Source organism: Hyperoodon ampullatus (assembly GCF_949752795.1).
Source record: "Hyperoodon ampullatus genome assembly, chromosome: 16".
NCBI classification, from domain to species: Eukaryota; Metazoa; Chordata; class Mammalia; order Artiodactyla; family Ziphiidae; genus Hyperoodon; species Hyperoodon ampullatus.
In genome coordinates, this window is record NC_136929.1 from 52,495,585 (window position 1) to 52,523,380 (window position 27,796).

At 45.1% G+C, this 27,796-nt stretch overlaps 1 protein-coding gene across 7 annotated transcripts; it reads left to right on the forward strand.

Annotated features, from left to right (window-relative positions):
* Positions 1-452: 452 nt before the first annotated feature.
* Positions 453-27,219, forward strand: CNMD (chondromodulin; the record flags this gene model as incomplete). 7 transcript variants are annotated; one of them, XM_079722030.1, is made up of 7 exons in its annotated part: positions 453-596; positions 1,017-1,157; positions 6,523-6,663; positions 14,240-14,353; positions 18,207-18,360; positions 22,451-22,641; positions 27,004-27,219. In XM_079722030.1, the coding sequence occupies 7 exons, from the start codon at positions 525-527 to the stop codon at positions 27,217-27,219; spliced, it is 1,029 nt and encodes a 342-aa protein (XP_079578156.1). The 7 variants fall into 7 exon arrangements, with proteins under 7 accessions (XP_079578156.1, XP_079578157.1, XP_079578151.1 ...); XM_079722031.1 differs by having other exon boundaries at positions 22,472-22,641; XM_079722025.1 differs by having other exon boundaries at positions 525-596; positions 27,007-27,219.
* Positions 27,220-27,796: the final 577 nt, after the last annotated feature.

Genomic DNA, 27,796 nt, shown 5'->3' on the forward strand with positions numbered 1-27,796 from the left:
TGCTCTCCTCTGCGTCCTGTTCCACCAGCACCACCGTCCAACACACACATCCAAGGACACTGCAGGAAATGGGCCTCCAGCCAAGCGTCCCGGCAGAGCCCTCTGACATCCTAAGAGATCCTTGGATGGTGGAAAAAGTGCCGGCGATTTAGCATTTCTTGGGGTCAGCATCGCTAGTCTATTCACTCAGCACCACCCACCATGACACACTCAGGTTTACCGGGATGTTTGGGGCGGGGGTGGGGGGTGGGGGGTGGAGTGGTGGGGGCAGTAGACGGGAGAGAGCGAGAAGAGGGGCATCTGGAAGGCAGGATGAGCTCACTGCTGCTCCAGGCGGGAGAAGGAAGGGAGGAGAAAGGTGAGGCGCTGGGAGGGGTGGGGAGCGCTGGGCTGGCCCAGGCGGGACGGGGCACGGTGCGCGCGCGCGCGTGCGCCGCGTTGAAGTGCCCGGCACGTCGGGGCAGCAGGACAGAGCCCAGGGCGCGCGCGGAGCCTCCCAGTGTCCCGCTCCTGTGGCCGCAGCCATGACGGAGAATTCGGACAAAGTGCCCATCGCCCTGGTGGGACCCGACGAGGTTGAGTTTTGTAGCCCCCCGGTGAGTACCGCCTGGGAGCCCCAGACACGCGGGGCCCGTATCCCCTGTCCCGGGTCAGCGATTTGTGTCACCGAATTTGGGAGCTGGGAACAAATGTGGGCGCCCAAATGTGGACTTGGGGTGGCGCCCCACGCGTGTGCGTGTGCAAGGGGCCTGGCATCCCCAGTCTGGTGTGAAGGGGAGGGTGGATAGGGAGGAAAGAGGGGGCGTCGGGTGGCAGGCGGAGAGAGACCCGCGGGTCGATGGCCCTGCACCGCGAAGTTTGTTCAGCGCACATCCACTCCCGAGGGCCAGGGACCCGCGGACGCAAGCGCGGCGAAAGGGGGCGCCCGGAGGAGCCCGGGGCGAGCTGTCCGACACCCCCCGATGCGCCGGGTCGCTGCGCGTGGACATGACAGCCCCTCTCCCGCCGGCCCGCAGGCGTACGCCACGGTGACCGTGAAGCCCACCAGACCCGCGCGGTTGCTCCAGGTCGGAGCCGTGGTCCTCATTGCGGGGGCGGCGCTGCTGCTCTTCGGGGCCATCGGGGCCTTCTACTTCTGGAAGGGGAGCGACAGTCACGTAAGTCCGGAGGGCGGCTGCCGGCTTGCGGGCACGAGTCAGGGTGCGCGAGGCCGGGAGGGGCGCGGGGCCTGGGGGCGCGCGGGATGGCGGGGTCCTCTCTGTCACTCGCGTGTCCCCTCCTAGGTGGCGCCAGAGCGGCCCCTTCGCCCCAGCTGATGCTTTCCCCTCGGGGCGTCCCGGGTACCTTCCCCCTTCTTCCAACCAACTCCACGATGCGGCTTCCCACTCACGGGCAACTTTGCAGAAAAGCCAGTCAGGGCTTTACGGGAAGATGTTAAAGACAGAGTAGCGGGGAAATGCAGTGGACGGTCCCAAGAAAGCTCTTTTTGGCCCATCCCAGCCTGGCGTCTCCGCTAAGCAGTTGAGTGACCATGGGTAAGGCACATCCCCTCTGGCCTCGCTTTACTCATCCTTAGGAAAGAAATGGAACTAAGCCCTCTGCCAGCTGAGAAAGGCTGTGAATTTAAGAACCTGGGACAAAGACAGTGGAGGGACATTCAGACCCAATAAGGGGACGAATTTGACCTCTCAGTAGCGCTGTCTCTCTCTCGTCCTCCCTCCCTCCCTTCCTCCTTCTCCCTTCTGTCTTCTTTCTCTCTCTCTCTCTCTCTCTCTCTCTCTCCCTCCCTCTCTCTCTCCCCATCTTTTAATGCCCCCTTCTCTCATGCAGTAAGGGGGAAAAAAAAAAAGATCTAACTTCCTTAAAGATGGCAAATGTCTTTAAAAATCACTTCTGGCCTGGTCACATGTGATTCAATGGTAAATGTTTTACTAACTGCTGTCCTACTTTCTTTGTATGCAACTATTTATTTTAAAGCTCGGTTGGCTCTCAAGGAATATAAAAAGTGTTTCTGACCCAACTAAGCAAAATACCCCTGTTTTTGTTAAATACTCTGAATTTTGTTCACTTATGTAAAGGGAGGCATTTTTATCTTGATGACCATTGCCAGGCTTGGTGTAAGTATTTCAACTAATGGAAAAGAATTCCATCTCCAGGGTGCACACAAAGGGCTGTTTCTTAGTCACTACCCTCAGAGGATCTGTGACTGCTGTTTCCCGTTTCTCTCCCACCATGAAATTCAAAGCATGAATGAATCCCAGTACTTAGAGAAAATGGTGCTGAAAGCAATTCAGCCATTTTACACATCACATCTTCTGCAGTCACTGCATAATTTGTATTTTTAACTCAAATGCCTAACGTAGATAAGCATGCCATTTAGCACTGAGTCTGTTTTAGAGACTATATCAAATTTACAAGCATCGATTTGTAAGATCAGAATCACACAGTATTTTGTGTATATTTGAAAAGTGCCTTAATCTATTTGTATATTTTAAATATAGAAGCTGGGCCAGATGCTCACATTTGAAAGCAGCATATCTGAACATGAGAACAATGTCAGTATCTCCATCTCCATTAATAGCAGGGTTTAGATTGTCATCCCTTGGGAAATTGTACCATCTTCGAATGTAAATGCTATCTTTTAGATGACAAAACTTCAATGGTATAGGTCCTCTGGGCACAAAAATAGCTTTGCTATTTTTGGGGGGGCGGGCAAAGATTTTGGTCCTGATATGTATTAAAATGAACACCACTTTGCATTTAATTATTCAAGGCAAACACAGCTAACTGACAAGCTTTTAGAAAGAGAGATTGAAGGATCACCCTGAATGAGCAGGGCCTCCTTTTATCATAACTTGTACTTTACTGCAAGATGGTTGGTTGCCTGGTTCAAGAGAGCAGTATTAAATTCTAAAAATACAGAGGAATAGTGAATCACATTTTATTGCCAACAATCAAAGTTATCCCTGTCTCTTATAGAGGCAGGAAAGTGAAGAAAATCATGGTAGGTTTTTTTTTTTTTAACTCCCAAAATATTCCATGCTGATCCATATTACTTAAGTCTGAAAACCAAACCACAAAATACTAAATATGGCACCATCTATGCGTAGCACAGGCACAGGTCTGCTTTCCCCGAAGACAAATGTAAATGGCCCAAACAAAACATAATCGAGTCTCTGTCAAACAGAAAGACATCCCCAACCAAATGGACTACCCACTCTTTGGGGATTATCCATGCTTCTGTTCCTCTATATTGGTTTATTGAAGAGAACCAGCAGTAATTTACCTCCTATGCCTTTCATATGGGTAAATCCCCTTAGGACAGGTTTACTGGAAATCAGCTAGAGAACTCTGAAGCATTGGAGTGCTAATAATCAGGGGACAAGTGACTGGGCTCAAATATTGAGACCATGCTTCATCCACATTATTGTAAATGGAACAAGGCATTGAAATATGGGAAACTCCCACCAATATGAGATAACTGACAACCCTACCCCGTGAGATGAGGGGAAGATATCTTTGCTTGGGGCCTTTATTCTCAGCCTGATTTTTCAAGACATTGTCCCAAACATGATATAATTATCTTATGAACCCAGGCTTTATTAGAAACTCATTAGCAAATCTCCTTGGCTGTAAAAGGCACCATATTGAGCAGACTATTGGCACATAATAAACTTCCTTTGTGCTTGGATAGAAGAAATAGCCTTAGGTGCTAACAGCTCCATCAGTTTAGAGCAGATAATGTGATTACTGCTCCACCAACCGAGCCACTTTCTGAGCTCAGGGCCCAGTACTTTGGAAATAACTTCCGACTTTTTACCACCCCCAAACCCAAGGCTCTTCAGGAGGGCACAAACCTCCATGGCTGCCCCATGCAGACAGTGTACTGCTTATGAAAGCCGGGCTGCAGCTACATTACAAAGGATGCTTCGTTAGGGAGCTTTTCCTGGCGGGGAGGTGGCGATGGGTGGTAGAGGAAAGTGAAATTAGGATAAAAGCCACAGTTCTAGTGTTGCGATCTTGCCTCCTTAAGACCCGCTAAGAATTTGCAGACAGTTACTTAAATTTAGGATTGCTTGAGTAGTAAAAAGTTTATGTGCGATGCTTAAAAAAAAAAAAAGAGCCTCTTATCTCTTGAGTGAAGGAAGGACACTCGTGCCAGCAGAAACTCACATGCGCGTTGTCTGCCATGTGCCCTTTGACAGCCAAAATTAGTTCACGTGAATAGTGGCTGCTCAGAGAGCGCAGGAGCAGAACAGAGCCTGCTTTCTGAGCTTTACCTTCAGAAAGCCCTGGCTCAGCCAAAGAAAACAGGTTTCCCCAAATTGGCTGATGGTGAGGACCGCCTGAAGTGCAAAGTGAAAACAGATTGGTGGGCTCTGCTCCTGCTTCCCCTAAAGCAGAACCCCTAGAAGTGGTTCCTTTTTTTTTTTTTTTTTTTTTTTTTTGCGGTATGCGGGCCTCTCACTGTTGTGGCATCTCCCGTTGCTCAGCGGTCATGGCTCACGGGCCCAGCCGCTCCGCGGCATGTGGGATCTTCCCGGACCGGGGCATGAACCTGTGTCCCCTGCATTGGCAGGCGGACTCTCAACCACTGCGCCACCAGGGAAGCCCCTAGAAGTGGTTCTTATGATCAGGTGAGCCGTGGAGACAGTGTCCTGCAGGACTCGAAGTTCATCAGAACGAGGGAAGGAGGGGCACTGAGAATGTGGCTGAACTGCATGCCGGCATTTTCTCTTCCACTGACCGAGGGCTGTTACCTAAAAGGGTACACGTTAGCAAAGCCGTTTCTACGTCTCTGCTGATAAACTAAAATAGCACTCTGTGGGTCTTGCAATAATGAGTTTTCTACAAGTAATGATCCAATAACAACAGATACTTTTCCCAGGGTTTGTCCGTGCTGCAGTCAGCCATTCGTCATAATGAGGGAAAAAAATCAGACTTGAATTGAATCTGAGCTCTTTGCAGTTCTGACCTACTGACCTGACACTAAGTAGCAGGTGTCTTTCATCAGTTCCCACTCCTTCCCCTTTAAAGATTTTATAGCTTATATGTCATATAAGAGATATATTATATATCATATATAAGATATAGATATATACATATATATACCTTAAAGAAAAAGGAAGAAAAGAGAAGAAAAGGAACCCACCTACTACCCCATGACACAGAGAATGTTCTAGAACAGCAGCATACTGAACAGGAGCAGCGTGTGAATTACTTTTTAAACTATTGTCCTTACCAGATGTCTAAACTAAGAGAGCCCTTTGGAGCATCTAATTTAGTGGTACACTATAAAAAAAATTTTTTTAATTTTAAACAAGATGTTACTCAGAAATCCAACACGTAGGGCTTCCCTGGTGGCGCAGTGGTTGAGAGTCCGCCTGCCGATGCAAGGGACACGGGTTCGTGCCCCGGTCCGGGAAGATCCCACATGCCGCGGAGCGGCTGGGCCCGTGAGCCATGGCCACTGAGCCTGCGCGTCCGGAGCCTGTGCTCCACAACGGGAGAGACCACAACAGTGAGAGGCCCGCACACCGCGATGAAGAGTGGCCCCCGCTTGCCACAACTAGAGAAAGCCCTCGCACAGAAACGAAGACCCAACACAGCAAAAATAAATAAATAAAGTAATAAACTCCTACCCCCAACATCAAAGAAAAAAAAATCACCTCTGAGGTCCCACTTCGTTGTTTTACACTCAAGGCAACTCCCAAGACCCAGGGATAAGGGGTGTGGCCACCTGTTTTCCTGATTCCTGGGCCAGTGCTGTTGGACAATGCCAAGCCTCCCTCCCTTCTCCTCACACGTCTCATAGCATAATGCCTTATGACGCCATGTCTGTCCCATAGAGTCATTAAAATGAGTACCTCTTATTTTGAGCTGAAACAGATGTGCACATTGACCTTGCCCTCTGTAAATGCTACTCCGTCTCAGGCATATCCTAGTCCTGTCTGCAGTTCGTACTGTATACCACACTCCACGCCAAATCTTGACTGAAGGACTTAAAAAAAATACCTTCAAAGTGAGGTGCCACTGCAGATTTGTTCAGGTAACAGCCCAGTTAACCCTCTGCTTCCTCAATTTCCATTTATCCATCAACGGGTCTTAACTCTGGCTGCATAGTAGAATTGACCTTCAGAAAAAGAAAGATCTGTGCTCACACCCCATCCCCACAGGCTCTGATATGATCAGTCCAGTGGGGGGGAACCTAAGCATGGTAGCTGGAGATTCTATTAAGATGCTTCTACATGCAGCCAGGATTGCAAATCACTGAGCTATTTGATTTAGTATCAGAGACTATCAAAAGCTTTACTTTTAAGATAGTTTTTAAGAAATCATGTATTAAGTGATTGGTCTATGAATAAAGTCCTCACAGATGACTAAGATAATCATCCTTACTATTAAGGATGATTCAGTGTATCTCTGAGAAATAGGAAAGCTACTTTATATACTGCAGATCTAAAGATAAGCCCTGAATTGCTCTAAAAGGGAGGCATCACTAACTCTGATGTTCTCTTCCAGATTTACAATGTCCATTATACCATGAGTATCAATGGGAAATTACAAGATGGGTCAATGGAAATAGATGCTGGGAACAACTTGGAGACCTTTAAAATGGGAAGTGGAGCTGAAGAAGCGATTGAAGTTAATGATTTCCAGAATGTAAGTATATTTCATACATTTATGGAGTTTAACCAGGCAAGCCTGGGAGACTTCTCATTCAGGGAGAAGGAGCGCCTCTCACACACATCCAAATGGGAACTGTTCTTTTTGGCAGCCATGGTACCGCTAACCCACCTGCACCGTGCAACATATTCTCTCTGAGAGAGGACCACTCTGTGTCCTTTACATTTTCAAAATGAAAAAGCAACACCTTAGCATTGAAAAAAAACCAAATTCTTAGAACTATACAAAGTCTTGGCAGAGGGACTTCCCTGGTGGCGCAGTGGTTAGGAATGCGCCTGCCGATGCAGGGGACATGAGTTCAAGCCCTGGTCTGGGAAGATCCCACATGCCATGGAGCAACTAAGCCTGTGTGCCACAACTACTGAGCCTGCACTCTAGAGCCCATGAGCCACAGCTACTGAGCCTTCACACCTAGAGCCCATGCTCTGCAACAAGAGAAGCCACTGCAATGAGAAACCACCACAATGAGAAGCCCACGCACCACAACAAAAAGTAACCCCTGCTCGCCGCAACTAGAGAAAGCCCATGCGCAGCAACAAAGACCCAACGCGGCCAAAAATTAATTAATTATTAATTTTTAAAAAAACTTAAAACAAAAAGTTTTGGCAGGAAGACTTGGGAGAGGTATTTCTTTCCAAGCAGCTTTCTTAACACAGTGAGTAAAATGCTCAGGTTCCTCTAGAACATTGCAAGTTCTGAAAGTGGCACTTGTCAAGAGGAGGGAAACTTTAATGACCTAATAATCTCACCAAAAACAGGTGGGATCTATTTATACATGTTTCTCAATTCTTCAGATTTCCCGTTTAACCCAGGAAATAAGCATGGAGAAATTCCCCTGGTGTATCATCTGCTTTCTGACTATGGCCTATTACAGATGAAACCTTCGAGTCTCCTTTGAAAAGGGCACACATGTTTGTTTTCAAAAATTCAATTTACAGGCAGTTGGAGACGTTAAGCCATGCACTGATGCTTCAGTGGACATCTGCGAACCAAAGTGTCACTGCAGGCCTCCTCTCTGGATGGGCACCATAAATACCTTACTCTCTTTCATGTTCTGAGATGAGAAGGAGGCATCACTGTTTGTGCTCTCCTGTTAAATCTGTAGATGGAGTCGGTGAGACTTCATGAAAAAAGGCTCTTGAAAATAATGTCTCCTCTGATAGTTTACTGGCCTGCAAACATCTCATCGACCTGACTTCCTCTGACTGATGAGAAAAACTAGAGATGCTTTTCATTCGAATGAAAGAACTCCCCTTGTTGATACCCAAACACTTCACAAGCCCTTTTGAATAAAAAACAGATGCTAGCCTCAGAGCCCGGCTGATGTTACACATTATTTGATGATGACAAGGACTGGCTGTGTTCAGTGTGGGCTCTGCCCAGGGACCAAGCTCTGCAGCCCCATGTGTGCGTGGCTGCATTTCACTTAGTCATAGCTTTGCAGATGGTTCTGGTCAAGGCACAGGGATAATCTCTCTGGACCTATTAAAGGCTTTTACTGCAAGACCGAGGACAAGGTAAAAGGCATGTTTTTCTTTGCACTGCTCAATATAAAATTATAAAATGTGACTCCCACACATGCTTTATTCATCCAACCCAGAACAAAATTGAATACCTAGGATGTGCCATAATATCAAGATATGCAAAGGTAGCTATGCAGTTAAATAAGAAAAGATCCATCTCTCTCAAGATGTGCATGTATCAGGAATATCCTTTTGAAATAGTTAATCCTGGGCTTCCCTGGTGGCGCAGTGGTTAAGAATCCGCCTGCCAATGCAGGGGACACGGGTTTGAGCCCTGGTCTGAGAAGATCCCACATGCCACAGAGCAGCTAAGCCTGAGAGCCACAACTACTGAGCCCACGTGCCACAACTACTGAAGCCCACACACCTGGAGCCCATGCTCCACATCAAGTCGCCGCAATGAGAAGCCTGTGCACCGCAACAAAGTGTAGCCCCCACTCACCGCAACTAGAGAAAGCCCACGCACAACAAGGAAGATGCAATGCAGCCAAAAATAAATAAATTGATTTAAAAAAATTTTAATCCCAAACCTATATTTCCGTTTTATAATCCTTTGGTTCTAATGATGGTATTGATTGTGTTTTGTTCTCAGAGGCCAATGGGGCCACACATATTTTATAAACTGATCAATCCTCTTTGATAGCTTCCACATTTCTCTAAGTCAGAACTGGTGAGTAGAACATCTTTTTGATGGATAGAACCTGTTATGGGTTTAAATAAGCCCGGACTTTTGAAAACCCATGAATCAGCCACTATGGTACCTGCAGTATTACTTTCTCCTGTATTACAAACTGTCCGTCAAATTCAGGAAACGTTATTGGAGCCCACTGTGTGCAAGGGATGGTGCGAAGCATGGAGGATGCAAAGATGACTGACACTTGTCCCCTCCCTCAAGGACCTTACAGTCCGGGTCCAGGAGGCAGACATCCACACAGAAGTGGCTTCAGATCAGGCTGGGAAACACGCTGAACAGAAACGTGGAGCCATCGAGGAGGAGGAGGCCATCGCTATCAGTTAGGGGATGGAGCAGGTTTTACAGAGGTGGCAATGAAGCTGAATCCAGTCTCTGAAAATCCCAACACTGAATTAATTTTTGGAGACAGAGTTTTGGGTGAAGTAGAAAAGAATAGCTTTATTGCTTTGCCAGGCAAAGGGAGCCACAGTGGGCTAATGCCCTCAGAACTGTGTGTCCCAACCTGGAGGGGGGAGTGAGGAGTTTATAGTAATGGTTCAAAAAGGGTGTGATCAGCTCGTGGACATTCTTCTGATGGGTTGGTGGTGAGAAGTCAGCATCATCAACCTTCCGGTTCCAACTGGTCTGGGGTCTACAGGCTTGTGGGCAGCACACAGTTAACTTCTCCCACCTGGAGGGGGTTTCAGTATCTGCAAAACAGCTCAAAGATATTCTTGTTTGTATCCCTTGATGGGGAACCAGGACCCTGCCCCAAGGCTGCACTATTGTTTCTTGACTTTTCCTCCCTGGTCTCTGCATCCCTTCCCTTCCTTAATTAGCAACTGTTTGAACCTGCCCATTGGGACTCAGGGAAGATCCTGGAGGCTGAATGATGCCTATTCCTGTAACCAAAGAAAAAGGGGACACAGAAAGGCTTTTGTGCCCAGGAGCCCCACAGGGTCCTGCTCATTATCAGCAACAGTTGAATCAGGTCTGGAAGAATGGAAGAAGAATTTTGACCAGCAGAGAAGCTGGGGCAGGGCTTTCCAGGCCCAGGGAAGACTATGCAATACCCGTGCTCAGGTCTGCTCCCAAGTTCTAAGTAGCCCGGGAGGTGGCCAAGATGAGAAAATGGAGTTGCAGGTGGGGCCAGAGTAGGAAAGTTTCTGAATTGTAAGTGACCAGCCTTCCCTGCTAACCCCACCAAGACTGTAGTAGAGCCAATGGAAAAAAGAGCCCCCTGAGAGGGAATCAGCACTGAACAAAGGGCTCCAGGCTCTACACTGTTAGAGAAAAAGTTGTTCAGGACACTTGTTAAAGAAGGTGAGGTGGACTTCATTCAAGGCAGGCTACTACAGTGGGGTTTTGTAGTAGAAGAGACAGAGTGGGCTCAGCCCCGAATACAATAAGGGAAAGTGGGGATTTATAGCCAAGGAGCAGGGTGGAGGTGTTGGTGGATGGAAAATTACTAAGAGGTTCTTTGCTAAACTGACCTAACAGGATTTTTGCTGCAGGCAGGTCAAGGAGATCAGATATCCAGGTTGATCAGACCAAGGCTGACTCAGCAGGATTCTTGCTAAAACTGGAATAAACGGGCCAAGACAGAGCCCAAGGTTGGGACCTAGTAAACAGAGGACCCAGAGGAGCCTGACTAGAGTTAGGTCAGGAGAGTCTTTGTCAATACGCTGTGGAACACAGAAGCTAAGTTTGTTGATAATGTATGAGTTACTTTCTAGAAAGTTACACCCTCAATAGCATGAGTGATGTTGGTTTAAGCCAACCCTCTCAGACCTAATGACCCATTTATATAACAAAAATCCTGGTTAGAAATTAAGATAGAATATATTGATATATACAGATGTTCACTATACAATGCTTTTGACTGTGTATATGTGAAATTTTTAATTTAAAAAGCTGGGAAAAGGGAAAAAAGTGGGGAGGGGGGGAAGGATAGCACAACCTACCTGGTAGGTAAGTAAGTTATTGGTTTCAAGAATCAGTATGGCCCCCAGCTATAACATAAAGAAAAAGTAAATTGAAAGTAATTTATAATAAAATTTGGACTTGAGCTTGATGTACTAGAAAACATCATAAAAGTCATATACTTGGGTCACTGTCTGTGCCACAGCCTAAAATGCAGATTGACCTAAGTGTGTGTTGACAAATTAAATGCCAGGTAATTTTCTCAAACAGTAAATGAAAGTAACGTCTTATCTCCATTTGCACAATAATTGCAGTCCTAGGAAATTTGTTGTACATTAAGACTATACCAAACATCACTCTTTTATATGTAAAACGGTGTTATGTTCTAGGCACAGATGTTTACAATCAGGTTTTTCACCCAGGGCTCTGGGTGGTTCGTTCTTCAGGGCCCCCACGAGCTGCTTGGGATCCGACACCCCTGGGCCCCACCCAACAAAAGCCCAGAGAGCCCCCAGTTTTTGTGACAATAAAAAACTCCCTCAAAAGTTTCTAAATGGCCCCCTGGGGAAAGGACCCCTTGCCCTCCTTGGAAACTTCTGGTTTAAGCCACAGAAATAAACGAGATCCCCTAGAAAGAAAAAAATTGTGCAGCTAACATGAGATTAGCCGACTCGATAAAAGGATGTTAGATCATTGGGATCCTCACTCATTACCTTTTTAGCAAACTTCTTCATTATCACCAGCTTCTAAGGTCTTGTTTGTTTGCAAAAACAGGATATTTTCTTGACTTTCCCTTCCCTCTGTTTAATCTCTTAACATGTCTGGCTGCTTGATATGGATTTGTAGCTAGACAGGGTGGTTAATAAGTGTGAACTCCTTCCCACAGGGCCCATCCCTATGGGGTTTCAGTTTTCTGTGCAACCTGTAGACTGTCAGAACTAACTCAATACATACTACACTCACATTCAGGGCTGTGAATCCTTCCAGAGCGTCAGTTCTCTCCCTGGGGATATGGTAATAGCTCTATGGTGTTTCCTCCCTGGCATCTCAGATTCAGAGGCTATGAGAGTTTGAAGTTAAAAGAACATATCACATAGAGGGGCAGTAATCCCCCTCCCCTGCCTTCTGTTTTTCAAACCATACGCCCTAGGTTTACAAGTAGAATAAGAACAGCAGACCTTCCAGAGATAGCATGGTGGAGAGCAGTGGTTCACCAAGTGTGTTCGTTAGGCCACCAGCAGCAGCAGCACCTGAGTGCTTGTTAGAAATACACAGTTTAGCCCCCACTCCAGACCTCCTGAATCAGAAACTCTCAGGGAGGGGACCAACACAGTATTTTATTTAACAAGTCCTCCAGGTGATTGGAATACAAGGGAAAGTTTGTGAGCCACTAGTACAGAAGAAACTTGGGTCCAGAGGCTGTGTCTTAGTCCCTTGAGGCTGCTATAACAAATTGCCATAGACTGAGTGGCTCTTAAACAACAGAAATTTGTTTCTCATAGTTCTGGAGGCTGGAAAGTCCAAGCTTAAGGTGCCAGCAGGTTGCATGTCTAGTGAGGGTCTTTCTTTCTGGCTCACAGACAGCTGTCTTCTCATTGTGTCCTCACATGGCAGAAGGGGGAAGGAGCTCTCTGGGAAAAGGGCACTAATCCCATTCATGAGGGCTCCACCCTCATGACCTCATCACTTCCCAAAGGCCCACTTCTGGGTACCATCACATGGGGGGTTAGGTTTCAACATAGGAATGTGGGGGGACACAGACATTCAGTGCATAGCAGGCTGTTTCAGTTATTTTAAAACTTTGTTACCCTGAACAAGTTTCTTTCTCCCTAAACTGGTGGTCCTCAGCTCCCGCTGTACATTATAAACACATGGGGAGCTTTTAAGCATGCCAGTGTCTGGGCACGGCCCCAGGCCAATTAAATGGGAATCTCTGAGGAGAGGCCCAGGCCTCTGTGTTTTTAAAATCTCTCCAGGTGATTTTGGTTCAGAGTCAAGACCCTCTGCAGTAAGCCTGGAGTCCATCTTCTGTAAAGGGAGGTCGGGGGGTCATGCCGCCACCTCTCTCTGGGTGAGAGGTGACACTGGGAGGAATAAGTGAAATCTGTTACATGTGTATGTGGCCAATCAGGCCACAAGGTGGATAACGAGAAGCTTCAGGAAGAAGGAGCCTTTCCTTCTCTTCTCCAGTCTGTCACCCACCCCGTTTTGCAGGGCTCCTGGCTCTGAGATTCCATATGGTGTAACCGTCCGTGAATATCCTCAAGCATGAATGATGTTTGACTTCGTTCTTCATTTAAGAGGACTGACTCCTGAGCCAGGCCCCTAGGTTTATAAAGGCTTTTCTTCTTCCCGCTCCTTGGTGTTGACGTTAGAACAAGTTCTGTATCTTCCTGACATTTGTCTCAGTTCAACAGAAGATGGATCAGTTGAGATGTTCAGATTTGTGTTGGTATCTACATTATTACGGCATAAAATTTGTAGGTCTTTAATACCACTTTTGGCCACTCACTAGTCATGAAATTAACCAGCAGAGTGAAAGTAAACACTCTTGGGTCAGAACATACTGTTATGCCTGATGCGCTCCGTGGGCGGAGTCAGTGCCCAGCTGTCAGCCAAGACTGGAGCCTTGCGGCTGAGGTTTCCCTTGAGGCTGTTCCCTAGGCAGAGGAGGAGACACTGTTTATATCTCACAAGGACAAAACAAAAACAAAACAAAACAAAAACAAAACGTCCAAGTCCTTGGATAAGGTCTAGGAGCAAAATTCATTTCCCGGTGTTATAGAAAGCTACTATTTACTCTGGGCTCAGCAACTTAGGAAAAATCCGAACTGATGGAATTAATTAATTGGACCAACATCTTTTGAGAACCTTTGTGGGAGCACCAAACAAACAAAAACAAAGAAAACATTCAGATCTATCTCAAGCTTAGAGCTGAGTAGGGAGGTGACATACACAAGGAGCAAGGGCCCTGAGAACTAAGTGCCAAATGAGGGATGGAGATGGGGGTGCTTTCAGGGAGTCAGAGAGAGGGAAGCCCACTTAGCCTGGGACGGTCAGAGAAAGCTGCATAGGAAAGATGGCATTTCATCTGAGCTTGGGGGTTGGATGGAGCAATTAACAGCTCTATCTCAGCTTGATGGCAGCCCCTGGCAGGGGCCTCCCCATCACACGGTCTAAAGCACCATCCCCTATCACTCCTATCTCTGCACTCTGCTTTAGTTTTCTCCATAGCACTTAACGCCACCTGACTTTAATCTGTTTATTTTTGGTAAATAACACTAAAAGGTAAGCTCCATGGGGGCAGAGACTCCATCCGTTTTGTTCATCCCTGTACCCAGGACCTGGAACGGTGCCTAGCTCGCAGTAGACACTCAATACACTGAATAAATGAATGGATGGATAGATGGATGGATAAACTTTTGTTTCCTAGGGCATCACAGGAATCCGTTTTGCTGGAGGGGAGAAGTGCTACATCAAAGCACAGGTGAAGGCTCGAGTTCCTGAGGTGGGCACCGTGACCAAGCAGAGCATCTCCTCTGAACTGGTGGGTACCAGCCTGCACCACACAGCAAGGGCTTTGGGCAGACATTGAAGGTACAACCCTTTCTGTCTCTAGTTCCTGGAGAGGTTCATGACCAGAACATAAGCTCTCTTTCTTCTCTGCCAAAGGAACTTAATTATTTTGGTCCTACTCATTGGTTCCAAGTGATCATTCTTACATGATGTAGTATAATTGGAGGTTTTGGAAAACCAGATTTTAAAGTACATAAAGGGGATTGGTCATGACATGGCCCTTATTTGCCTGATGTTAGGGAACTATCTGATCAGTGATTACGACAACCTAAAGGGGACTTCCCTGGTGGTGCGGTGGTTTAGAATCTGCCTTTCAATGCAGGGGATGCAGGTTTGATCCCTGGTCGGGGAACTAGATCATGCATGCCACAACTAAGAGTTCGCATGCCACAACTAAGCAGCCCACCTGCTGCGACTAAGACCCAGTGCAACCAAAAAAAAAATTTTTTTTAATGACGACTTAAAGGACTTCATGGGCTTCCCTGGTGGCTCAGTGGCTGGGAATCCGACTGCCAATGCAGGGGACACGGGTTCGAACCTGGGTCAGGGAGGATCCCACATGCCACGGAGCAACTAAGTCCGTGAGCCACAGCAGCTGAGCCAGCGCTCTGGAGCCCGCGAGCCACAACTACTGAGCCCATGTGCCACAACTGCTGAGGCCCGCACGCCAAGAGCCCGCGCTCCGCGACAAGAGAAGCCACTGCAATGAGAAGCCCGCACACTGCAACAAAGAGTAGCCCCCGCTTGCCACAACTAGAGAAAGCCCATGCGCAGCAACAAAGACCCAACGCAGGCAAAAATAAATAAATAAATAAATTTAAAAAAAAATAATAAAGGACCTCACGTGTTAGGATCTTTTCATTAAAGGGGCCTCAGGAGCCTCAAGCCTCACTCCAGCCTCAGCACCACTCAGCAGGAAGATTTCCTCCTGAAAATTCGCCACAGCTGATCCCTCAGCCTCTGCTGGAAAGCAGCAACAGGGCGCTCCTTCCCTGTGTGTCGGGCAACTTCGTGAGAGGTAGTTCTAATTGTTTTGCCCTAGGTTGAGCTGAGTGACTCCCTCTGCAATTTCTTCTCACTGGTTCAAGTTCAGCCCAAGGAGGCTACTCAACATATACCGAATTCCTTTCCTATGTGTCAGGCTTGTGAGGTGCTTTAAACATAGTTCATCCATTTATTACTAATAGCTTGCCTTTGAGCTTGGTTTTATAAAAATTTATGTTAAGAATTGCACACAGAGTTCTAAAGATACATTTAACAATAATACCTTACACTTATTTGGTGCTTTAGGGCTTACGAAGTAGCCGCATTCGTTCTCATCTGCCATTTGAGTTGTGGCAGGGTAGGGCGGAAAAAAATGGACTTTGGAAAAAGTGGGTTCAAATCCCAGCTCTGACACTTGCTATGGATGTGGCTTCAACTCTTTGAGCCTCAGATTTGTCACCTACAAACTACAGTGTGCACCCTGTCCCCATGGCCCTGAACTCGATAGATAATGAATAGACGGCTGCTGCTTTAATTCTTAATTTTATTATGATCACCTTTGATCTTTCCAGTATCCCCGAGAGGGAGATATATCAGGCATCAGCTCCCTGGGCAGCTGAGGAAAAATAAGAATAAGCAAAAGTGCCTGGAAACTGCCCAATTGTTTGCTCTCCTAGGAGCAGCCCCAGGTGTCTCAAAACAAGAGCTAAAACCAACCCGTGAGGTTTTTTTTTGGTTTTTTTTTTGCAGTACACGGGCCTCTCACTGTTGTGGCCTCTCCCGGTGCGGAGCACAGGCTCCGGACGCGCAGGCTCAGTGGCCATGACTCACGGGCCCAGCCGCTCCGCGGCATGTGGGATCTTCCCGGACTGGGGCACGAACCCCCGTCCCCTGCATCGGCAGGCGGACTCTAAACCACTGCGCCACCAGGGAAGCCCAACCCGCGAGTTTTTCAAGTTGGCTCTCATGTCCTCAGTATCTCTTCTACTCCCAGTTTCCCCACCATTCATCCTGTGAGATGGGTTCCAGCCCTTCATCCCTCTCGTGATTCTTCTCTGATCATGATCTGGTTTGTTCCCCATGGGCTGCGCCCTTCAGAACACAAGTGTGGACCCACTAGCACAGAGTCTAAAAATGAGACGGAGACCGCCTGTGTTCTGACCTTGAACATCCCTTACTGCGTTACCTTTTTTTATATGGTCCTATCCCTCAGTTTCTGTTATGAAGCATTTAGTGAACTAATAACTCTTGACATTTCCCCCATGAGTGGATATAAAGAACCAACTTCTCAACCATAGCCGACAAAGATCTTATCATAAGTTTGCAGTACATTTTCTGATTTTTTTAAAAACAAGGTGGTTTTTTATTCTGATTTTTTTTTTTTTTTTTTTTTTTGGCTGCGTTGTGTCTTCGTTGCTGCGCACAGGCTTTCTCTAGTTGCGGCGAGCAGGGGCTACTCTTTGTTATGGTGCATGGGCTTCTCATTGCAGTGGCTTCTCTTGTTGCGGAGCGTGGGTTCTAGGTACGCAGGCTTCAGTAGTTGTGGCTCATGTGCTCAGTAGTTGTGGTGCACGGGCTTAGCTGCTCCGCGGCATGTGGGATCTTCACGGACCAGGGCTCAAACCCGTGTCACCTGCATTGGCAGGCGGATTCTTAACCACTGCACCACCAGGGAAGCCCAGTTTTGTATAACTTTTAAAAGCTCCTATACCCAAAGAACATTCATTTCCTGGATGGAGCCATTTAATTTAAGGTAAATAACTGGATTACCTGAGTGTTAGCTACCTCCAATAACTTTAACTTGTTTTAAGGCAGTCAGAAGCCTGAGGGAGAAAGCATAAATGAAGTGCTGCTTTTAGCTAAAAAATAAGAAAACATTTTAATTTCCCCAACCTACAACCTATTGTAAACTAATAAATACATGAAAGGAGCAACCTGGCAAAATAAATTTGTCTCCTAGGTTATCAAACTATTCTCAGCATCTCTCTGTAGAAGAAAGCTCAGCATTTAGCTTTGAAATCTCAGTGGTGTGCTTGATGCAAGAACATCTGAAATATGTTTTGTTATAGCTGGGAAATGTAGAAATTGTTTATGTTAAATACTACTTTGAACTGAAGACATTAAAGAACCAATTGCTGGCTTTTTCCATTGTGGTTTGGAAGTGGCAGAACCAGCCCCCAAAGGACTTTCACTTCACACGAAGGGCTCCTCTATCCTTTATCAGATTCCAGAGTCCATTCAGTTGCTTTTCCTCTAAAACATCTTTGATCAAAACCATCAGATTAACCTAAATCTCAAAGTTGACATCAAGTAATTTTCACTTCCACTCAGGACGCTCATATTCACACATTCTAGTTATCCAAAGGCAGGATGGCATGAGGGGTGTGGAATATTGTGAAAAAAGCTACAGAGAGAAGAGATTAGAACTCCAGAGTGTGTGTGTGTGTGTGTATGTGTGTGCGCGCACGTGTGTGAACGTGGATGCACACACATATACACAGAGAATTCTCGTTGTTTTCTTTTAAATTTTATTGAAGTATAGTTGATTTACGTTTTGTTAACTTCTGCTTACAGCAAAGTGACTTTGTTGTACAGATATATATTCTTTTTCATATTCTTTTCCATTGTGGTTTATCACAGTATATTGAATATAGTTCCCTGTGCTATACAGTAGGACCCTGTTGTTTATCCATCCTATATATACTAGTTTGCATCTGCTAATCCCAAACTCATTAAGTTTTTATAGGGCGAAATAATCTTTTACCAACACATGAATCTTAATATGCAGCATGCTCCACTGCCCTCTTTGTTCAGTGCATTTCATTTTCACTTACTTACAGGAAGGCAAGATCATGCCTGTTAAATATGAAGAAAATTCTCTCATCTGGGTGGCTGTAGACCAGCCCGTGAAGGACAACAGCTTCTTGAGTTCTAAAATCTTAGAACTCTGTGGCGACCTTCCTATTTTCTGGCTTAAACCAACCTATCCAAAAGGTAACATTTTAAATTCTTTTGACACTGCTTGGAGTTCTCCCTGCCCTGGTGAGGTTCCTGTGAGCCCCTGCACAGGCCCAAGCATGTGACAAGGAAGATGAATCCAGGTGCGCATCACAGTGTCACAGTAATTGGCATGAGAGCTCAAAGGGAAGGGAAAGGACAGCCGTGAATGTCACAGAGCAGGGCCGGAGCAGTGGGGTAACAGGAAGCAGGTGGGCCCAGAACACCTCTGCCTTACCTGCGGGTTTTATTTACGACACTCCCACTGCTTCCGCTCTGCCCCTAATCTCTGTTGTTTGCACTTCGCAATTTTACATGTTTTTATTCCTAGAGCAGAGAATCAGGGGTCTAAGAAGCTGTTATACCTCCGAATCCTTATTATGGTCAAACCTTGAATTATGGGGCAGCCAAAAGCAGCTGTGGGCATAGGCTGAGATTCCTTAAGTTCAAGGCTCGAGGGTCCACTTCCAAGTCCGGGGAAAATAAATGAAGGGCCCCTGGGGTTCAGAGCTAGGTTGGAGCACCCTCTGGGCTATTTCCGGGTGGAGAAGGCCAGCTGATGAGCTCTGCAGGCCAGGCTCTTTTCCCGGATTTTGTGTCTCCAGGGCTGCTCTCTTGATTTCCATCCCAGTCACCCCACTGGCCTCCCAAAGTCCTGCTTTGTAGCTCTGGCTCAAGCTGGGGGAAAAGGCCCCTCTCCTAGCGCAGCCTAGATAGGCTACGTTCTCAGAAAGATTATGTTGAACTCAAAGAGAGAGCAGCGTGGAAATAAAGAAAACACAGGAACTAAAACCACCAGACTTAGGAGAAGGGATGAGCAGTTACTATTTAACGGGTGCAGGTTTCAGTTTTGCAAGAAGAAAAATGTTCGGGAGATAGATGGTGATGATGTTTGCAGAGCCATGTGCCTGTACTTAATGCCACTTAACTGGACACTTAAAAATGGTTAGGATGGTAAGTTTTATATATATTTCACCACAATTGGAAAAAACAGACACTTCCCTGGCCGTCCAGTGCTTACGACTCTGAGCTTCCAATGCAGGGAGCGTGGGTTCAACCCCTAGTCGGGGAACTGAGATCCCACATGCCGCGCACGGTGCGGCCAAAAATTTAAAACACACACACACACACACACACACACACACACACACACACTCTCCAGCCTTCTGATTCTGCCATGGCTAACTTATTCTTACAGTTCACAAGTCTTATTCAGTTCCAAAGCTTGGATAAGACGGTTACTTTTTAGCCCAGGCAAAGCAAATAGGATGCAATTTATAAGCTGCTGGCAGTGGCTGACTGGAAGAGTGGGTTGAGAATTCCAAGGCTACACGCAGGCTCAGTGAGAAGGAATCCTCTGAGCGGTGTCGGCCACAACCCGAGGGGCTGCCAAATGGACCATCGCTTTTGCCATCGTAGGTCTTGCCCCAGCGGGTGGTCGCAACTCAACTCTCTGGCCATTTACAAGTTCTGGCTCTCAGTTCCCCACTTGCCTCCACGTGGAACGGGCCTTCTTGCCTTCCACCACCCAGGAACTCCTTCTCCGACACCTTGTCACCTTTTCCAGTCAAGGACAAAAGTCTCTGACTCTGCTACATGTAGACCTCTCTCTGATCACTTTCTGTTTGAGGACATGCTTCTTACCCAGAGAGTTCATTCATGTATTCATTCATTCATTCAACAAACATTTATTGACAGGTTTACTTGTCAATAAACGCCATTTACTTGTTCTAGGCACCTGGAATGCGCTGATGAACAGAAGAGACAAGAATCCATGCCCCCCAGGAGTTTTACATTGTAGCTAAAGGGAGACAGTACATAAACACTAAACTAAAATAAGAAAATCGTATGGTATGATCCAAGGTGCTATGGAGAAAGAGCAGGGCAAGAGGTCTGGGGGTGGGGTTGGGAAGACAGTGCTCTTGGCAGTGCTGGGATGACCGATAAAATGAGAACCGTCACCCTCTGGGAAGGAGCTTGTTTCCTACATCCAAGATGTGACTTGGTCCCTCACAGCTAACAGCATGACCAAACCTTTTTTTTTTTTTTTTTTTTTTGCTGCACGGTGCAGCATGCAGGATCTTAGTTCCCCAACCAGGGATCAAACCTGTGCCCCCTGCATTGGGAGCACAGAGTCTTAACTACTTGGACTGCCAGGGAAATCCCATGAGCACATCTTAAGTATTCAATTATGTATCATTAAGTATTAATTACACATCTTAAGTATTCAGTCATCACACCATCCATCCAAGAATTACACACATTACATACAACACCAGAAAAGTAGAAGCCACCTAAATGCCCCCAGATTTGAAAAGGATTAACTAAGTGTTGGTGTAGTCATAGGATGGAATATCATAGACATTAAAAGTGAGGGAATTTTTTTTCCAGTCTCATCAATGCAGTCATATTTTACAATAAAGTCAACAAAATGAAACCCTCCCTGAGGATGCCTGGCTCCCCGCCACCTAATTCTAATAAAAGCCTCCCAGCTCCAGGGTCCAGCAACCCCTGCCCTTGGATCTTTACGCTGGCAGGTCATCAGTGTCATGTAACTGTATCATCAGAGACCCTGGGAAAGACGGTGTACAAGGTCAGAGGAAAACGGGGAGGGGGGTGGGAGCTGAGGTCTGCTGAGCTCAGGCTGTGTACCAGGCACCGTACTCTGCTAGAGCTTTACATCTTGTCCTCACTTAATCTTTGCCAACAACTGTCCAGCTAACTAGTAATATTCCCATTTTATAGATGGATAAACTAAGGTTCTGAGATTGAATTACTCTCCTGAGGTCATTGTTAGTTAAAACAAGTGGAGTTGCTAAAAAAAAAAAAGAGTGAAGTTGAGGTTAGAATCCAGGTTTCCCTGATACCTCTCCAGCCCTGCCACAGAAACCAAGAAGCTATCCGGGGAAGCTATCCACGGCTGGACGCACATGCATGCCCTCACAGATAACATAGCATCATATCATCACCATCACCTAAAGTTTGAGGGCTTATTATATGCCAAACACTATGCTAAAACCCTTAGAAACAAATTCTCATGAACTCTATTACTATCCTCTGAATTAGATACTATTATTATCCCCATTTTCCTGAAGAAGAAACTGAGACTCAGATGCCAAAGCCACCCTGTGTGGTCCTCTCTCCATTCTTGTTACTCGGCAGCCATCAGTCCTGCTGCAGGACCCCTGAGGCATTGTGGAGAATGAGGGCAGTGGGCTGGAAGCCAGAGAAGTTCATGTTCGACCCTCTTCTCTGCCACCCCTTCTGTGGTCTCGGCCAAGTCACTTGGTCTTTCCGAGCCTTGTTGCCCTTTTGTATAAAAGTATCTGCTTATTCTATCCCAAATGATTTTTAAAAGAATCAACCAAGATAATAGTAAATCCCCTGAAAACTGTAAAGCTTTATACATATATAGTAAATTCATGAGGAATGTAAAGGGCTGCAAGTAACAGAATAGCAGACCAACAGTGGTTTCAACAAATACGGGTTGACTTCTTTCATACAGCCAGAAGTCTGGAGGTAGGTTTCTGGCACTAGCGTCAACTCTCTTTCTAGCTTACCATCTGCTATCTGAGGCATGCTGGCTTGTCATCCTTGTGCCTATCACTTCTGGTCACATAACCCAGATGTCACATCTACATTCAAGGAAGACGGACGAGATGGAGGAAGCTGTATCTGTCCCCTTTTACCAAGAAAGCAAAAAAGCTTTCCCAGAAACTGCACTAGCATATTCTGCTTATGTGTCATCTGGCCATTCCTAATTGCAAGGGAGGCTAGGGAAATAAGTGCTATTTTACTTTCTCAGCCCCTAAGTAGAGGCAGGCAAAGAAAAAGGGAACTGAGAATGGATTTTGTCAGTTATCTTACAACACCTGCCTCAGTTAATATTATAAACCAAATTCTGATTATCTGATGTTTAACTACTAACCCAAGACTGTGAAACATGCTTTATTCTTATGAAAATCATTAATACAAATTTAAATAGGATCTGGTCGTATGTGTTTTAATATCCTTTTCTTATGTTTTTCACCCTGATAAACACAGAATTTCCTTAATTATTCAAATAAAGGAATTAACTTACAGCAAGTTTTTTTTTTTTTTTTGGCAGAAATCCAGAGAGAAAGAAGAGAATTGGTAAGAAAAATTGTTACAACGATGACCACAAGAAGATTACACAGTGGTCCACGGGGCAACCCAGGGCCTGGAAGACCAAATAACGAAACCAGACCCAGTGTTCAAGAAGATTCAGAGCCCCTCAATCCAGACAACCCTTACCACGTGTGTACTGGTGTTTGTATGACAGGTTCAGATGACTGCACTAAACCCAGCACTGAAGCGGTGATATTTCTGCTTGAGATTTCAAATAAGCATCTAGTGTTCAACTGAGACTTTTACCCAATTATTTTAAAAAATACATCTTAATTTCTTTGTTGCAGGGTTTATAAATGAGGGTAACAACTCTTCAGCACTGCTTCTGTAGTGTAAAATGCTGATCGGTTGTACTCCTTGTTCAAAGTTGTTTTCTGTGCTCTCCTTTTATGAGTCATAGGCAAATTTATAAAGACAAATTCATATCAGGAATTTGATTATTTAAAAATATTTCCAAGAGTGTGCCCTGCAGGCAACACACAGGATGAAAGTATTCTCTTTCCCCCTTTATATCCACTTTATTCATCCATTCAACAGACATTCTTTGAGAACCTGCTCTTTTCCAGGCCCTGTGCACACAGACAGGAGTAACTTCTGCCCTTGAGGGCACTCAGTCCATTCGGGAGACAGACTCACATATGGGGATCAAACACTTTAGACAGAAACCTCGAGAACTGGTGTTTGTAAGGATGACACCAACATGCTAAAAACTTCTCAAATCTTCAATGAAATGTAGTTTTACCATTACTATACTTTGCAGGGAGTGAAAATAGAAAAATAAGTACTTATGTGTAGCTAGTGTTTTAATTGAAAAAATAATACATGCATGTATTTTTTTAAAAACAGTATAAAAATGTATACAATGAAAAGTAAGTTTCCCTTCTACCACAGACACCCTCCCCTGAGCAACCTGTTAACAATGGCTATTTGCCCAGTCCCTTTGTATAAGTGTACACACACACACACATTTTTAACACAAAAAAGCATACACAACTTCCACTTTGCTGTCTTTTCAGTTACAATACAGTATTTTGGAAATTTTTTTGTATCTCCTAAATGGATCCACCTCATTCATTTTAATGGCACCATTATATTCCATTGTGTGGATAAATGTACAGAAATTGAACTAGTTCAGCTTTGGTGGACATGTAAATTATTTTCCTTGAATACCGTTTTTTTTTAACTTTTTATATTTTATTTATCTATTTATTTATTTCTCTGCATTGGGTCTTCATTGCTGCACGGGGGCTTTCTCTAGTTGTGGTGAGCGGCGGCTACTCTTTGTTCTGGTGCATGGCCTTCTCACTGCAGTGGCTTCTCTTGTTGTGGAGCATGGGCTCTAGGCGTGCAGGCTTCAGTAGCTGTGGCACTCAGGCTCAGTAGTTGTGGCACACAGGCTTAGTTGCTCCGTGGCATGTGGGATCTTCCCACACCAGGGCTCGAACCCATGTCCCCTGCATTGGCAGGCGGATTCTTAACCACTGTGCCACCAGAGAAGTCCCTCCTCAAATACTGTTAATAAGATACACGTTGTACATGCTTCATAGGGTATGGGAAGGAGTAAATGAGGTAATGCAGGTGAAGCTCTTAGCACAGTGCTGGCGCATAGTAAGCACTACCTTACTCCATGTTAGCTATTAGTCTATACTCTTGTACACTGTAGGAGTATATCTTGAACACAAACACTGACACATGGGTCTGCTGGGTCAAAGAATTTTACATTTTAATGGAGGACACTAAATTTAGTCTTCCAGGGAATTACAGCAGCTACATGTCTTCAAATGGTAATGAAAGGCCTAATTTATTATCAAACTTTTAAAAAGTCTTGGGTGTAAAACTGTATCTCCTGGTTATCTTTATCTTGCCAGTCTCTAATTATGTGTAGGATTGAGTATCTTTTCATACACAGAGAAGTCATTTGTACATTTTCTTTCCTCTTGTTTCATGTGTTGCAAATATATTTTCTAGTTTACCATTTTAGACTAATATATTTTAGAAAGATTTAGAGCAAAAAAGTATTTTTTTTAAGTAACCCAAGGCTTACCAGAAAATTCAAGACACCACAGTACTTCATTCCCTAAAGCTCAAAGAATAATAAAGAAATAAAATCTGGGACTTCCCTGGTGGCGCAGTGGTTAAGAATCCCGCTGCCAATGCAGGGGACATGGGTAATCCATCCCTGGTCCAGGAAGATCCCACATGCTGTGCAGCAATTAAGCCCGTGCGCCACAACTACTGAGCCTGCACTCTAGAGCTCTCAAGCCACAACTACTGAGCCCGCGTGTTGCAACTACTGAGGCCCGTGTGCCTAGAGCCCGTGCTCCTCAACAAGAGAAGCCACTGCAATGAGAAGCCCGCGCACCGCAACGAAGAGGGGCCCCGGCCCACCCCAACTAAAGAAAGCCCGTGCGCCACAACGAAGACCCAACACAGACAAAAAAAAACAAACAAAAAACAAAAACTGAATAGGCAGACAGAAAACTTAATATAGTTTATTCTCTAGGTAGCTGGCCTAGCTGCACCTGGTTCTAGGGATGAGGGCATCAGCCCCTCCACAGAAGGGCAGGATGTGACCTTGCTCTGCTTTCAGGCTTGAGTGACCCATATTCTTGAAAAAATTCCACTGGTAACAGTTTTTTCCTTTATTACGTGTTGAGCTTTAAGCAGGAACACCTTCCCCGTGATCTCCGTCCTTCACATATCCCTTTGAGGCAATATCTCAGGGCAAGAACCTGAGATTTCTGCCAACTTTTCAATCCTAACAAACTTTTGTTGAACCCTCAGGTGAGGAAATGCCTCAACCAACAGGCTTTTTGACTACTCCTGCCCTGGAAGAGTCAGCAACAATTAATTAATGAGGCAGTTTTAAATTTTGCTGTCCCAGATGAACCTATTTCAAGAGATAAGAGGGAAAAAATGTCTAAAGGGGACATTCTAAAGGGGAGAGTCTAAAGAATTTTTTTTTTAATGGTGTTAAGAGAGTAAGACAAATACTTTGATGACAAAATCTGAACATAGGCTGTGTCAGATGGTGTTAATGAATTGTTAGTTTGTGAGGTGTGATAATGGCAGTGTGGTGCAGGACAATACTATCTTATTTTGGAAAGACATTCTAATGTATTTATGGGTGAAATGTCACAATGCCCTCAAGTCTCTTTAAATTTACTTCAGAATTTAAAATACTTTAAAAAAATCAAATGTGACAAAAGGTTGGCAATTGTCAAATCTTGATGTTCGGTACACAATTTTCTCCACTTTCCAATACGTTGGAAATTTCTCATAATAGAAAGCACCCCGTCACACACACACAGCAAAAAAAGTTGAATAAAGACTTTTTAAAAAGTATACCAGAGGGCTTCCCTGGTGGCACAGTGGTTGAGAGTCCGCCTGCCGATGCAGGGGACACGGGTTCGTGTCCCGGTCCGGGAAGATCCCACATGCCGTGGAGCGGCTGGGCCCGTGAGCCATGGCCACTGGGCCTGCGCATCCAGAGCCTGCACTCCACAATGGGAGAGGCCACAACGGTGAGAGGCCCGCATACCGCAAAAAAAAAAAAAAAAAAAAAAAAAAGTATACCAGAAAGGTAATAGGGTTGCTTAAGTTCACTTAGCTCAAGCCTAACCTATGTTGGTGCTGCATGTCCCCAAGTTATTCTTCCAGGAAAGAGCCTTAAATTGAACAAAGAATTTACATGAATGATAAGGGCTTTTTGCCAGTGTAATTCAATGCCACATTAAAGAGGATATAGACTCTTTACCCCTAGAAATCCATGAAAAGGAAAACCAGATATTACGTAACTTGGCAGGGGCAGGTTTCTTCCAGTTCTGTGATCTCTCCAGCAGTGAAAATAGGGTCTTGTAGGTGACTTTTACTTCGATATGTTTGTATTTATGTAACTATAATGATGGCACGTAGAAACTAGAAGTTTAAGGTCTTGAATCTTTACACTGTATGGTGCCTTTTTCTGAGTGTTACAGACCCTTATGTTGACATGAAGGCAGAAGCTAAGTGACTTGGCAGTGTTCTCAGCCAGTGCAAGTGGAAGAGCAATCGGTTGTTAGCCTGGATCAGTGAGTTTCAAAATGTGCTCCCCAGAGCCCTGGAAGCCATTACTACAAGAAGGCACCAGGGTGCCGTAGCAGTAGCCGAAATGCTACTTTTGAATCACGCTCCCTGTTTTCCTATTTAAAACAAATTGAGTCACTAGTGAGTGGTAACCATGGCTCATTTAAGGCATGGAGAAACTTCACCAAAACGTTCAAAAAACAAAAAAACTAAACCTTCCTGCCAGTGACAGATTAGGTAGGATGGAAGTTCCCTGATGTTTGAAGGATTTCTGAATTATAAGGTTGAAAGATTGAAAACTCCTTACAGAAAATAATGCTGATTTCTGGTAGCAGTGAGACATTCAGGACCTTATTTTAAAATAATGTGGATGCTATAAACTTCTCATTATGAAGGAAACACAAATAATTCTCTTTTATTTCACAGCAGCAGGAAGGAGAAGGCATGACATTTGACCCTAGATTGGATCATGAAGGAATCTGCTGTATAGAATGCAGGCGGAGCTACACCCACTGCCAGAAGATCTGTGAACCACTGGGGGGCTATTATCCATGGCCTTATAATTACCAGGGTTGCCGTTCAGCCTGTAGAGTTGTCATGCCATGTAGCTGGTGGGTGGCCCGCATCTTGGGCATTGTGTGAAATCACTTCATATACCAGGTGCTGTAAAGAATTAACTCCAGAAACAACCAAAGTTTGAGGCATCTTGATGCTGAAGGGACCACGAAGTATTTTATATTCCAACTGAGCAATGTTATTCCAGACACTTAACAGAATATTTTTGAACTGCTTTACAGAACTTTATCCAGAATTGCAAATGTACTGAAAGCGTAGTTTAAGTCTAAAATATCATCATAATCCTTTTATTACTTGCTATTTTTTGCTTTTCTTTGCCAGTAAGGCCTGCTTTTAAGACTTCCTTACCAAGCTATTTTGAAATAATCATGAAACATTATTTACAACTTGTCAAAGATCTCAACTGTACACTTGAGTTCCTTTTAAATCGTCACTAAAACAATTGTCTTCTGTTGTTATTTGTACATAATTCCTCAGTTGTTCTTAACCTTTATTGTTCTTTCCCAGTCTTGCAAATGTGCCCCCAGAGTTCCTAGATAACAACATAGACAGAAAAGGGAAAACAAGACATATAATGGCATCTGAGAGTGAACATTATAAGGCAGCTCATAGGAAATTCTTTATCTATACTATGTGCTGGCAT